We start from the raw sequence: 13,884 nt of genomic DNA, 5'->3' as shown, positions 1-13,884 counted from the left end.
CCTACCCCCGCATTACTAATGAGGCAGTCAGAGATCATGCCCCACTCCCCCATTGCTACTGAGGCAGTCAGAGATCATGCCCCACTCCCCCATTGCTACTAAGGCAGTCAGAGATCATGCCCCACTCCCTCTCATTGCCACTGAGGCAGTCAGAGATTCTCCCCCCCATGCCTTCCCCATTTCTACTGAGGCAGTCAGAGGTCATGCCCTACTCCTGCCAATGCTACCGAGGCAGTAAGATATCATGCCCTGTTCCCCCCCATTGCTACTGAGGCAGTCAGAGATCATGCCTTGCCCACTCCCCATTTCCACTGAGGCAGTCAGAGATCATGACCTACTCCCCCCATTGCTACTGAGGCAGTCAGAGATCATGCCCTGTGCCCCCCATTTCTACTGAGGCTGTTAGAGATCATACCCTGCTCCCTCCCCATTGCCACCGAGGCAGTCGCAATCAGAGATCATGCCCTACTCCCCCCATTACTACTGAGGCAGTCAGAGATCATGCCCTACTACCCCTCATGCCCCACTCCCCCCATTGCTACTGAGGCAGTCAGAGATCATGCCCTACTCCCCCATTACTACTGAGGCAGTCAGAGATCATGCCCTACTACCCCTCATGCCCCACTCCCCCATTGCTACTGAGGCAGTCAGAGATCATGCCCTACTCCCCCATTGCTACTGAGGCAGTCAGAGATCATGTCCTACTCCCCCATTGCTACTGAGGCAGTCAGAGATCATGTCCTACTCCCCCATTGCTACTGAGGCAGTCAGAGATCATGCCCTGGGCCCCATTACAGGGATAATGAGTCTCTCTCTCTCTCTCTGTGCTCTTTCTGCTCTTTATATAATTGTGTTTTGCCAATTGTGTCTCCATCTTTCTCTTCCCCCTCTTTCTCTCCCTCCCCCCCTCTCTCTTTCCCTCCCTCTCTTTCTCTCCCTCTCCCCCTTCTCTCTCTTTCTCTCCCTTTGTCCCCCCCATCTCTCTTTCTCTCCCTCCCTCCTCTCTCTCTCTGCCCTCCCCCTCTCTATCTATCTCTGTCATTTAGATCAGTTTGATTAGCCCAGTGTCTTGGAGTAGATTACATGTTCTGATCCTCCTCTAGGGCTCACCCTGCAGCTATTTACCCTGATGTCATTATCCCTGATTACCTCACCTCCAGAGTATCCCATTAAGACGCAGATGGATGTGACACACAAACAAACAAGCACTCCCGTATAGTAGTATATCAGCACCTGTCATGGGACTTTGATTATAAAACTGTGTCGGGAGGATTTCCTCACACTCCAGCCTTGTTGTGAACATTGCCTGTGTGATTATCGTCTGCTTGATTATTATAAACCATAGAGTTGGATAGAGGCCACATCTTTGCATATTTGCCATAATGGTTTCTATGACAGCATGGGCAGCGCCATTGAGGGCTATCTCCGTTGATGAAAGTCCTCAATGGCGCTGCCCATGCTAAAACAGGCTTTTTGGGGCAAGTGCACCCTCTATCCAGCTCTATGTTATCAACCAACTTCTTGTTGTCCTGATCCTGGATCTTATTTCTATTTATTTATTTATCAGTCTCATGATGTTGGAGAAAGACCTTCTGCAAGAAATGATACTGTAAGTTGTCTGTGATGCTAGTGTGCATCAAATACTGTTGTTGTCATTGTACGTGACGAACAGTCAAACAGTCAACTGTCAATGTACGTGATATAAATGTACATTATATTTGTTGATAATACAAATCCATTTACTCATGGTCGTTTCCATTTGATTTAGAACATATTGGCTAAGGGAAAAGTACTGTAGCTAAATATATATCCATTTCCTGTTTCTGTTGAAAAGGATGAAAGAAAGAAGGACAGGGGATTTTCCACAGTGCCAGGGGAGGTGTGAGCATCATAGCACTAGCTAGGGGAATTAAACAGTATGAAAAGCCATTTAAATATGACCCTTCTAAGACTGTTAAAACGCACTTAGCATTAGGAGAGGATGATCCATAGAAACACAGTGAGGTCTCAAAATGTTTTTGAAATGTTGTTGAAGCGTTGTTGTTAAGCTTTTCATGTTCAGTCAGTCTGGATAGAACCTGTTACATCATAGAAGTGCCATGTGGTTAGGAGCAAACGGCAGCACATATCTGACAGACTTAGATGTATCAGCTCAGAATATGCTTGACTTAAGTTTGTGCCCAATCCTTTTCCTTGTAATCGTCTGTGATTCCTCATCCGTGGCCTGTGTCTGATCTTGCCATTGGCTGTCGTTACAGCAAGGCGAATGGTGCGAGCCAATCACGTTGCGTCCTCCCAACGAGGCCACCTCGTCCACTCCAGTGCAATACTGGCAGCACCACCCTGAGAAACTCATCTTCCAGTCGTGTGACTATGAAGCTTACGTGAGTAGTCCTGCCCCTACGTTATACTGTGTGTGTGCGTGTGTGTGTGTTTGTGTGTGTGTGTTAGTATGCTTTTCATGCATGTATGATATGCTTGTGAATGTGTATGCATGCAAAACGCTACATCATCATCGTATCATATTCTACAGCAGCGGTATTCAAAGTCGGGGTCGCGACCCCGCTAGGGGAACATCAGTGGGGTCAATAAAAAGGAACTAAACATTTAGAGTACAGATTATTGTATGGGACAATATACGTTTTTCAGGAAGATAGTACAAACAAATACAATTTTATTGAGTAAATGTATTTTGATAAGAGAAGAAACTATAGTGAAGGTTATTTGTTGATGTAAAAATGTACAGATTTGAAGGTTGTGTCGTATTTGGGTTCGGGTGGGGTTGGAAAAAAATGATTGGTAAGAAAATTCAACCAGAAATTGTGGTGGAAAGAATGGGGTCCCTGCTGAAAAGGTTTGAATAATACTGTTCTACAGTAATGTGGGAGAGATGGCCTGTCTGTCAAGAGGGTCCAAGACGCACACTTTCAGGGACCCCCCACACACACACACACACACACACTGACACTCCATAATACTCTTTGACAGCTCTCCACAATCCTACTATCTACTCTAGCCCTGGCCTATGGCTGATATATGTTATGCCCTCTGACTTAAAGTACCTGCACTTGTGTTACCTAACCGACACACTGGAGGTATTCAGGAGTAAAATCATGTTTCACCCTTCGATCAATACTGCACCAAGCTATTCATGCTGCTGCAGTAATTTTAGCCTCCCATTACATAAAACCAGCCATGTTACCAAGGATACAGCACATGTACATTTGATTGGCTTAGCCCCAGCAACCATGTAACACTAATTACTACCCACTTTCAGCTGATGAATCACCGGGAAGATGATTGGCTCCCATTTGGAGTCTGGAGGCTCCCATTGGCTCTCGGGGCCAGCCGTGTTGAATTGTGATTGACTCTTGCACAGTTGTGCATAGTGATTGGCTCAGAGCTGCTGTTGTGGAGATGAGGGGGCTAGAGGATTAGAGAGAAAGAGAGAGAGAAACAGTGAGTGAGTGTGAGTAAGCGAGAGAGTTTGTGAGAGAGTGAGGGAAAAGGTAATGTGGGTTAAGAGAGGGAGGGAAAGGTAGTGTGGGTTGAGAGAGAGAGGGAAAATGCAATGTGGGTTGAGAGAGTGAGGGATAAGGTAGTGTGGGTTGAGAGAGGGAGAAAGGAAGGCAGAGAGAGAAAGTGTAAATAAATAAAATAATCGGTGCCAAGCAACCACTCTCACAGGACTGAAGCTCCACATGGCCCCACGAAGTGAGATAGAGGAGAATCTGAGAGAGAAAGAAAAGGAGGGAAAGCGAAGGATGGAGAGATTAAGCAAGGGAGGAAAGGTGAGGGAGGGAGGGGAGGAAAGGTGAGGAGGGGAGGGAGGGAGGGGAGGAAAGGTGAGGGAGGGAGGGAGGGAGGGAGGGAGGGAGGGAGGGAGGGATTATTATTTATTATTATTATAGACCAGCTCTGATGTCATTATACTTTCTTTATTATAGACCAGCTCTGATGTCATTATACTTTCTTTATTATAGACCAGCTCTAATGTCATTATACTTTCTTTATTATAGACCAGCTCTGATGTCATTATACTTTCTTTATTATAGACCAGCTCTAATGTCATTATACTTTCTTTATTATAGACCAGCTCTGTCATTATACTTTCTTTATTATAGACCAGCTCTGATGTCATTATACTTTCTTTATTATAGACCAGCTCTAATGTCATTATACTTTCTTTATTATAGACCAGCTCTAATGTCATTATACTTTCTTTATTATAGACCAGCTCTGATGTCATTATACTTTCTTTATTATAGACCAGCTCTGATGTCATTATACTTTCTTTATTATAGACCAGCTCTAATGTCATTATACTTTCTTTATTAACATTCTTAGACCGCCAAATGTCATCACATTATATTTGACATACCTTCTTTATTACACCAGATAATGTCCTAACGTTATTTCAATGTTGTCAAAATGAAACCTCAGACATAATTTCACCACTTTAGGGTTTAATGTCGAGCATGATTTGCATTGTCCATTTCGAGGGTGTGATGGTTGCTGAATGTAACACAGGAGAAAGAAGAAAAGGCACTCCCTATAGTGAAGGCACTGTTGTTTGTACTCTTAAAGGGAAACGCTGCTAAGATGTTGCTCCAACATTATCACAACGTGTCCTCTTCAGATGATGTTCTTTTGACAGCGCTCTTACGTCATCCTTACATGGCTAGAATGACACACATAATCCCAACTGTGTAATCGGTCAATACTGGTTCCCCAAAGCCCTGTAGCGCTTTCACTCTGTAATGTTATTACTATGTTCTCTGTAACGTTTTCATCCTCAGACGACACTACCCTGACACTGTAACAGGATTTACTGTATGTGTGCACATTGATGCGCTCACACACACACACACACACACACACACACACACACACACACCCAGAGACAGGGGCTTCTTGGAGGTTTGTAACGTTATTACAGTGTTCTCTATACGAGAACAGACGACGCTCCCTTGATACCGTAGCATTATTAACAACAGAGCCAGACAGAGCAGTAACCAGGCCAGACAACCCCACTACAACCACCAGCCTACCTCCCATAAAGAAATGACTCATTCATTCTACTGCACTTAAAATAGGAGAGAAATCAGGGTGTGGTTGTGTTACCGTTAAGCTAATGCAATGTATTTGTTATCTTTTGACGAAGGGTAAGATCAGGTGGATCGTTTTGCCGGGACATTTTTCAAAAGCATATCCTGAAGGGTAAATGATTTAGGGTCAGGGGGTCGAGGTATAAAAGGATCAATGTTTGCACTTTGGGTGTCAGAGCATCTTGTAAAAAATCCTCTTTGGGGCTTTTAGCTCTCAAATCAACAGTGGGCGCGCTGAGCAGTTAATCGTACATCCATTACATCCCTTTAGCCCTAATGTCCCCGTAAGTACTGTCCCCATAAACACCACCTGGTGTCCTCACGAACCAGGTCCTCACTTATTGACCTCCCCACTTTGCACATTTCCTGCCCGCCCCAGCCCTGTTTACACTCCTCTGGGGATTTCCAGGTTGTTTTCATCACATCAGAAAGCACTGCGTTATTATGCGACTGGCTGGCTAGCTGCAACACACACACAGCAAGTGAAGTCATCATCTCAGCAGAATATTGTTGTTTTCTTCCAAATTGAAGAATTAGACTTTTTGGAGTTTAGTTATTTGATCATTTAAGTTTCCATCTTACATTGAATGATTCTATGATCCTTCATGTGTCTGTCTAATAGCTCTAGGATGGAATGTGAATGCTACCGTTGTTTACCTTTATGTCTCTTACAGTACCTGGGCTCCATGCTGGTGAAAGAGCTTAGAGGAACAGAGTCAACACAAGACGCCTGCTCCAAGATGAGGGTAAGAGGGCCCGGCACATCACTACCACCCAGAGAGAGAAACTAGGGCCACTTTAACCACCACTGTAGTCTCATTTTTTACCTGGATTCACCGCCAACTCTTTTGCTCTCTTTTTTCACTTTGATTCACCTTCACTTTCATTCACCTTCTCTTTCACTTTCATTCACCTTCTCTTTCACTTTCATTCACCTTCTCTTTCACTCACCTTCTCTTTCACTTTCATTCACCTTCTCTTTCATTCACCTTCTCTTTCACTTTCACTCACCTTCTCTTTCACTTTCATTCACCTTCTCTTTCACTCACCTTCTCTTTCACTTTCATTCACCTTCTCTTTCACTTTCACTCACCTTCTCTTTCACTTTCATTCACCTTCTCTTTCATTCACCTTCTCTTTCACTCACCTTCTCTTTCACTTTCATTCACTTTCTCTTTCATTCACCTTCTCTTTCACTCACCTTCTCTTTTACTTTCACTCACCTTCTCTTTCACTCACCTTCTCTTACACTTTCATTCACTTTCTCTTTCTCTTTCACTTTCATTCACCCTCTCTTTCACTTTCATTCACCTTCTCTTTCACTTTCACTCACCTTCTCTTTCACTTTCATTCACCTTCTCTTTCATTCACCTTCTCTTTCACTCACCTTCTCTTTCACTCACCTTCTCTTTAACTTTCATTCACCTTCTCTTTCATTCACCTTCTCTTTCACTCACCTTCTCTTTCACTTTCATTCACTTTCTCTTTCATTCACCTTCTCTTTCACTCACCTTCTCTTTTACTTTCACTCACCTTCTCTTTCACTCACCTTCTCTTACACTTTCATTCACTTTCTCTTTCTCTTTCACTTTCATTCACCCTCTCTTTCACTTTCATTCACCTTCTCTTTCACTTTCACTTTCACTTTCATTCAATCTCTCTCTCTCTCTCTACTGAGTTACTGCAGTGAGGAAGCAGACTATTAATGTGTTCCGTCCTTTCTCCTCCTCATCTTTATCTGTTTGGTCACATCTGAGGAGAGTAGAGAGCCTCTACCTCTCCCTCTCCCCCTCCTCTCTACCTCTCTCCCTCTCTCTACCTCCCTCTCCCACTCCCTCTCTCTACCTCCCACTCCCTCTCTCTACCTCCCTCTCCCCCTCCTCTCTACCTCTCCCCCTCCCACTCCCTCTCTCTACCTCCCTCTCCCTCTCCCTCTCCTCTCTACCTCTCCCCCTCCCTCCTCTCTACCTCTACCTCTCCCTCTCCTCTCTACCTCTCCCCCTCCCTCTCCCTCTCTCTACCTCCCTCTCCCACTCCCTCTCTCTACCTCCCTCTCCCCCTCCTCTACCTCCCTCTCCCCCTCCTCTCTACCTCTCCCCCTCCTCTCTACCTCTCCCCTCTACCTCTCCCCCTCCTCTCTACCTCTCCCACTCCCTCTCTCTACCTCCCTCTCCCCCTCCTCTACCTCCCACTCCCCCTCCTCTCTACCTCTCCCCCTCCTCTCTACCTCTCCCCCTCCCTCTCTCTACCTCCCTCTCCCTCTCCCCCTCCTCTCTACCTCTACCTCCCTCTCCCCCTCCTCTCTACCTCTCCCCCCTCTCTCTCTCTCTCTCTCTCTCTCTCTACTGAGTTACTGCAGTGAGGAAGCAGACTATTAATATGTGTTCCGTCCTTTCTCCTCCTCATCTTTATCTGTTTGGTCACATCTGAGGAGAGTAGAGAGCCTCTACCTCTCCCTCTCCCCTCCTCTCCCTCTCCCCTCCCCCTCCTCTCTCCCCTCCTCTCTACCTCTCTCTACCTCCCTCTCCTCTCTACCTCTCCCCCTCTCTCTACCTCCCTCTACCTCTCCCTCTCCCCCTCCTCTCTACCCCTCTCTCTCTCTCTACTGAGTTACTGCAGTGAGGAAGCAGAGTATTAATATGTGTTCCGTCCTTTCTCCTCCTCATCTTTATCTGTTTGGTCACATCTGAGGAGAGTAGAGAGCCTCTACCTCTCCCTCTCCCCCTCCTCTCTACCTCTCCCTCTCCCCCTCCTCTCTACCTCTCCCTCTCCCCTCTCTCTCTCTCTCTCTCTCTCTCTCTCTCTCTCTCTCTACTGAGTTACTGCAGTGAGGAAGCAGAGTATTAATATGTGTTCCGTCCTTTCTCCTCCTCATCTTTATCTGTTTGGTCACATCTGAGGAGAGTAGAGAGCCTCTCCCTCTCCCCCTCCTCTCTACCTCTCCCCCTCCCTCTTACCTCCCTCTCCCCCTCCCTCTTACCTCCCTCTCCCCCTCCCTCTCTACCTCCCACTCCCTCTCTCTACCTCCCTCTCCCCTCCCTCTCCCCTCACGATTTATCTTGATCTGCCAAAACGATTGTTGCTGTTGTTTTTGTCAGACTTCAAGGGTCATTAAATTTGGAGCTCCGCTCTCAATGTACCTACTGTACCTGCGTCCTGTTATACCCCCCCCCCCCTTCTCCATCACTCTTCCTCTTTTCTCTCTATATTTCCATGCTTGTGGACACAGTATCAACATGGTCCAGATGCATATGTAATTCCCTCTGCTCCCCCATCTTCTGTCTTTGTGTCTCGCAGCGCTGTGTTTGTCGGCCCTCATAAGCCCGTGATCTTGACAGGGAACTGCTGCACTAGAAATATGCTGATGTTGAAGAAACACAGAGAGTCAGAGCAGGGGGGGGTGGGGGGATGTGGGGGGAGGGAGAGAGAGGAGGAGAGGAATTCATACAGGATCTGTTGAATATATGAAATCCCTGACAGGTGGAATAATGGTACTAGGGTGATAGTGATTTGAAGTCACATCATTCCCCACTGCGGCAGCGCATAATGAGCTTAACAATGGGAGAAAGGGAAAGAAACATGCCGCTGTCAGACTAGAGCGGGTGATAGTAAGTCTGGGTGGGAATAGAAAGAAGAAAGGAATATAGGAGGAATATTTATGGGTTGAAAGCTGATAGTTTTATTGGGCCTCCAAGGGGGAAATCTATACGTTTTGAAAATGTCATTTGCACCCATTGTTTTCCATAAGTCACGGGGTAACCTTTGAACTTTGAGAAGATTGGAATTGATTCTGCTAGTAAAGAGGAGAGTGTATTGATAGGCTGGCTCTCTCTGTGCAGTGAGCTCATCCCCATCCCCATCTCCCTCTTTTTCTGCTTAGTTATAAGCTTGTGTTGATTTCATCTTTCTCTCTCTCTCTTCCCACCCCTTCCCTCTTATTCTATGTCGTTATAAGCTTTGTTGAGCTCTCATCTCATAAGCTCTCATCTCTATCTGTCCCCACTGGGGTTGCACAATTCCGAGAACTTTCAATAAATTCCCTGCCTTTCCCGAAATATCCCGGTATCAGGAGGGAATAAGTGGTGAATCCAGAATCCTCCAACCCAGGATCTCTGAAAAGAAAACAGGGAATTTATTGAAAGTTTTGCAACCATTGTCCCCACTCTCTCTAAAATTGTATTATATTGTGAAGAGATTCTTATTGTAGGGTTTTATCGTTCTGCTGTGGAGGGAGACGGTGAGACCGTCTTGTTAGCCTTGTGTTGGTGGCCATCATTAGTCTAATTGACATCAAATGTTAACTCAGACTCCTCTTTTCCCCCTCTTTCTCTCTCCGTCTCTCTCTCCACTCTACAGAAGTCTACAGAACAGATGAAGAAAGTCCCGACCATTGTTCTGTCCGTCTCCTACAAGGGAGTCAAGTTCATTGACGCTACAAACAAGGTGAGAGGCTTTCTTTTCTCCTGAACCATTACTGAGAGTAAGAACTGAACAGCACCGGGTGGAAGCACCATTACTGAGAGTAAGAACTGAACAGCACCGGGTGGAAGCACCATTACTGAGAGTAAGAACTGAACAGCACCGGGTGGAAGCACCATTACTGAGAGTAAGTTCTGAACAGCACTGGGTGGAAGCAAAAAATAACATTGTCAGTTTCACAAGATGAACACAAGATGAACAGTGAACTTCCATCACATAAACTTTCTCTAAAGATCTCCAACCCCTCCCTCCCTTCCCTTCCCTTCCCTCCCTCCCTCCCTCCCTTCCTTCCTCCCTCCCTCCCTTCCTTCCTCCCTCCCTCCCTTCCTCCCTCCCTTCCTTCCTCCCTCCCTCCCTCCCTTCCCTCCCTCCCTCCCTCCCTCCCTTCCCTCCCTCCCTCTCTCTCTTCCCTCCCTCCCTCTCTCTCTCTGTGTCTTTCTCTCTCTTTGTATCTCTCTCTCCCACACTCTCTCCTCCCTTCCCCCTGTCTCTCTCTGTCTCTCCCTCTGTCTCTCTCTCTAGAACATCATAGCTGAGCATGAGATCCGTAACATCTCATGTGCGGCCCAGGATCCTGAGGATCTGTCCACGTTTGCCTACATCACCAAAGACCTCAAGTCCAGCCACCACTACTGCCATGTCTTCACTGCCTTCGACGTGGTGAGTCTCACACGCACACACACACGCACGCGCACACACACACACACACACACACACAGCACCCTCTGTCTGTGAGGGGGACAAGTGTCTTTATTAATTAGTTACTTCCTGGCTTGAGAACTACTGTTATGATGAAATGGAAGATTTGACATAGTGTGTGTTTGCGTAAGTGCGTGCTCATACATGCGTAACATTACATGCGTATGTGTGTGTGTGTGTGTGTGCGTGCATGCGTGTTTGTGTGTGTGTTTATAACAGAACCTGGCGTATGAGATCATCCTGACCCTGGGCCAGGCCTTTGAAGTAGCCTACCAGCTGGCCCTGCAGGCCAGGAAGAGTGGCCATGGCTCCTCCACACTGCCAGAGAGCTTCGACATCAAGCCCAACAAGCCCGTTCCCAAGCCCCGCGTCAACATTCGCAAGTCTGTGAGTCATGACACTAGTTTATACCCTCCTTTACCCTCTACTGCAACTTCCATCACGACCTCTCACCTTTGTGGTCTGTTGTGTGTGTGCATGTGTGTCTTGGCCACACTGAGCTTGTAGTGTAGGTCGGAGGTGAGGTGTAGGTTGAAGGTGTAGTGGAGGTGCAGGTCGGAGGTGCAGGTCGGAGGTGTAGTGGAGGTGCAGGTCGGAGGTGTAGATCGGAGCTGTAGTGGAGATGTAGTGGAGGTGCAGGTCGGAGGTGTAGTGGAGGTGCAGGTCGGAGCTGTAGTGTGGTTCAGCAGTGTAGATTGGAGGTGTAGTGGAGGTGTAGATCGGAGCTGTAGTGTGGTTCAGCAGTGTAGATCGGAGGTGTAGTGGAGGTGCAGGTCGGAGGTGTAGATCAGAGGTGTAGTGGAGGTGTAGATCAGAGGTGTAGTGGAGGTGTAGATCAGAGGTGTAGTAGAGGGTAAGTGAAAGTAAACACCTTTTGCAGAATAATGCATTGAAAGAAAGGGAAGCGTCAGAGTTTACCCACCTATTTTCTGACCACTATATCACTGGTGTAGATGGATGTTTGATCTGTAAAAGACCCACTTGATCTTTCTCTCCCTACAGTCTCTTACAGCCCTGGGTGATTGATGAGGGCTGTTTACATAGAGCTCTGTGGAGCCCAGCCCTGCTCACAATGTGTGTGTGACGTTACCAGAGCCATCTACCCCAGCCACAGTGCCTGTCTGTCAGCCTCCTCTCCCCGGAGCCTCCCCTTGTATTCCAGTTCCTGGAGCTTTAAAATAGACCTAGACGGACAGTTAGATGTACCATAGACATGCACTGTACACCACTGGAGCCTTAAAAGCATTATTCTGTATAGTGTTCCCAAGTGGATTTACTGGGCTATATGAGTATGGTCCGGCCCAAATGTGGCACCCTATTCCCTATATATTGCATGGGCCCTGGTCAAACGTAGTGCACTATAAAGGAATAGGATGCCATTTGGGAAGCATGCTATGAGTGAGGTAAGTGCTATTTGTGCTGGCTTCTCATGTACAGAACACAGTACTAATGTCCCCTTCCAGAAAATGAGTCAGGGGACAGGTAAATTGAGTCAGGGGACAGGTAACTTGAGTCAGGGGACAGGTAAAGTGAGTCGGGGGCAGGTAAATTGAGTCAGGGGACAGGTAAATTGAGTCGGGGGACAGGTAAATTGAGTCGGGGGACAGGTAAATTGAGTCGGGGGACAGGTAAATTGAGTCGGGGGACAGGTAAATTGAGTCGGGGGACAGGTAAATTGAGTCGGGGGACAGGTAAATTGAGTCGGGGGACAGGTAAATTGAGTCGGGGGACAGGTAAAGTGAGTCGGGGGACAGGTAAAGTGAGTCGGGGGACAGGTAAAGTGAGTCGGGGGACAGGTAAAGTGAGTCAGGGGACAGGTTTGTCTCTCTCTCTGTGCTGTTGGAGGTCATATAATATATGTAGTCATAGTAGTGCTGCTATCTAGTTGGTTGGAGATGAGGTTTTCTTTCCCTCTCTCATCTGTGTGTGTGTGTGTTCATGTCACAGAGATGATGGACAATGGCATGACTCCGCTGCTGTTACATTAACCATTAACCGCCTGCCCTGAAAGTGTGTCTGTGTGCACGTGTGTGTGTGTGCTTTTGAGCATATGCCTGCATGTGTGTGTGCGCGTGTGTTTGTGGGTAATGTAGCTAATGGCTTGTGTAGTGCTGCGGAGGGAACTACAGTGAAGCATGCTGCAGGATTCACTTAATATTCCCTCCAGCAGCTGTTCACAGTCATTATTTTGCAGCACTTCTATGTCTGTGTAAACCCATGGATTACTGTTCCTCCTCCTCCTCTCCTCCTTCTCTCTCCTTTCCTCCTCCTCTCCACCTCCTCTCTCCTTTCCTCCTCCTCCTCTCCACCTCTCCTCCTACTCTCTCCTTTCCTCCTCTCCACCTCCACTACTCCTTCTCTCCTCCTCCTCTCCACCTCCTCTCCTCCTTCTCTCTCCTCTCCTCCTTCTCTCCTCCTCCTCTCCTCTTCTCCTTCTCTTCTCTTCTCCTCCTCTCTCCTTTCCTCCTGCTCCTCTCCACCTCCTCCTCTTATTCTCTCCTTTCCTCCTGCTCCTCTCCACCTCCTCTTATTCTCTCCTTTCCTCCTCTCCTTATCTTCTCCTCTCCTTCTCCTCCTTCTCTTCTCCTTATCTCCTCCTCCTCTCCTACTCTCCTCCTCTCCTGGTAGGACAGATACGGCTTAGTTTTAAAATCTTCCTCTGTCTTGTCCTCCTTTCTCTACCACATCCTTGTGTGTATGTATGTGTGTTCTTTTGCCTACATGAAATGAAATGTTCCTTTGGTGTGTCCCTGGTGTTTTACCATCGTTGCAGTGGTGTTACTATGGCGTTACCAAACTGTTACCATACGGTTTCAGTGTCGTTGCCGTGCTGTTGCCGAGCAGGCCCCCTTTGACCTCTCTGTGACCTCTATGTTCCTCCCCCTATAGGTCATCATGTACCCCTCTAGCCGTTGGTCGCTGGGTCACATATACACCCCCCACCGGCCTCCTCTCCACCCTCCTCTTCCTCCTCCTCCACCACTCCTCCTCTGTCACCCTCACAAAGTTTCCTTTCAGGTCTTCCTCCCTTCTCTTTTCGTTCTTACTCTCGACTGTCTGCTCTCTCTGTTGGTTTTTGTCTCCATACACTTTGATCACTCTATAGATCTTTTGTTTGTCTCTGTGGTTGGTCCTGCCTCTGTCAACTCCACTCAGATTGTGTGCGTTCATACATTCTTCCAGTTTCAGCTTTGCAGTGTTCACAGGCAAGGGACCCACTCCCCAGATCATCTTTTAGTCTATCACAGACCAATGTGGTGGAAGGAAAGCACCCTCGGCAACCAGAATGAGCATTTTGATTGGTTGTTGAAAAGTTGACTTTTGAGGGGGGAAGAGCATAGCTTGGTCTTGAACAAGTCATTTTCAGCTATGGGAAGATGTTGTGGGGTTAGAGTACAGTATGGAGATTATTTGTAAATATTATATATTTTATACTGTTTTCTTTACTCATTAAAATACATTGTTATACGTACATTGATATGAGGCCAACAATATATTTTCAGACCTAAAGCAAGTGCCTCCATATTTAAGTGTTGGTGTGGAAGTCTGTGATTGTGCCTCTCCACTATAACTGTCTCTCTCTCTCCTGTTCTCTCAG

At 47.0% G+C, this 13,884-nt stretch overlaps 1 protein-coding gene across 4 annotated transcripts in view; it reads left to right on the top strand.

Annotated features, from left to right (window-relative positions):
* LOC115123057 (ankyrin repeat and sterile alpha motif domain-containing protein 1B-like) overlaps positions 1 to 13,884 on the top strand; it is a 288,347-nt gene that overhangs the window by 262,302 nt on the left and 12,161 nt on the right. For 3 of the 4 annotated variants that reach the window (XM_065021512.1, XM_065021513.1, XM_065021515.1), the window contains 6 exons: positions 1,568 to 1,609; positions 2,259 to 2,384; positions 5,783 to 5,854; positions 9,465 to 9,551; positions 10,110 to 10,247; positions 10,506 to 10,673. In XM_065021512.1, coding sequence (XP_064877584.1) covers positions 1,568 to 1,609; positions 2,259 to 2,384; positions 5,783 to 5,854; positions 9,465 to 9,551; positions 10,110 to 10,247; positions 10,506 to 10,673 — 633 coding nt within the window. The remainder of the gene's footprint in view (positions 1 to 1,567; positions 1,610 to 2,258; positions 2,385 to 5,782; positions 5,855 to 9,464; positions 9,552 to 10,109; positions 10,248 to 10,505; positions 10,674 to 13,884) is intronic. The other variant, XM_065021514.1, reaches the window with a different exon arrangement.

This window comes from Oncorhynchus nerka, linkage group LG8 (assembly GCF_034236695.1).
Source record: "Oncorhynchus nerka isolate Pitt River linkage group LG8, Oner_Uvic_2.0, whole genome shotgun sequence".
NCBI lineage: Eukaryota > Metazoa > Chordata > Actinopteri > Salmoniformes > Salmonidae > Oncorhynchus > Oncorhynchus nerka.
The sequence above is the reverse complement of the archived record's forward strand: the minus strand, read 5'-3'. Positions and strand labels throughout refer to the sequence as shown.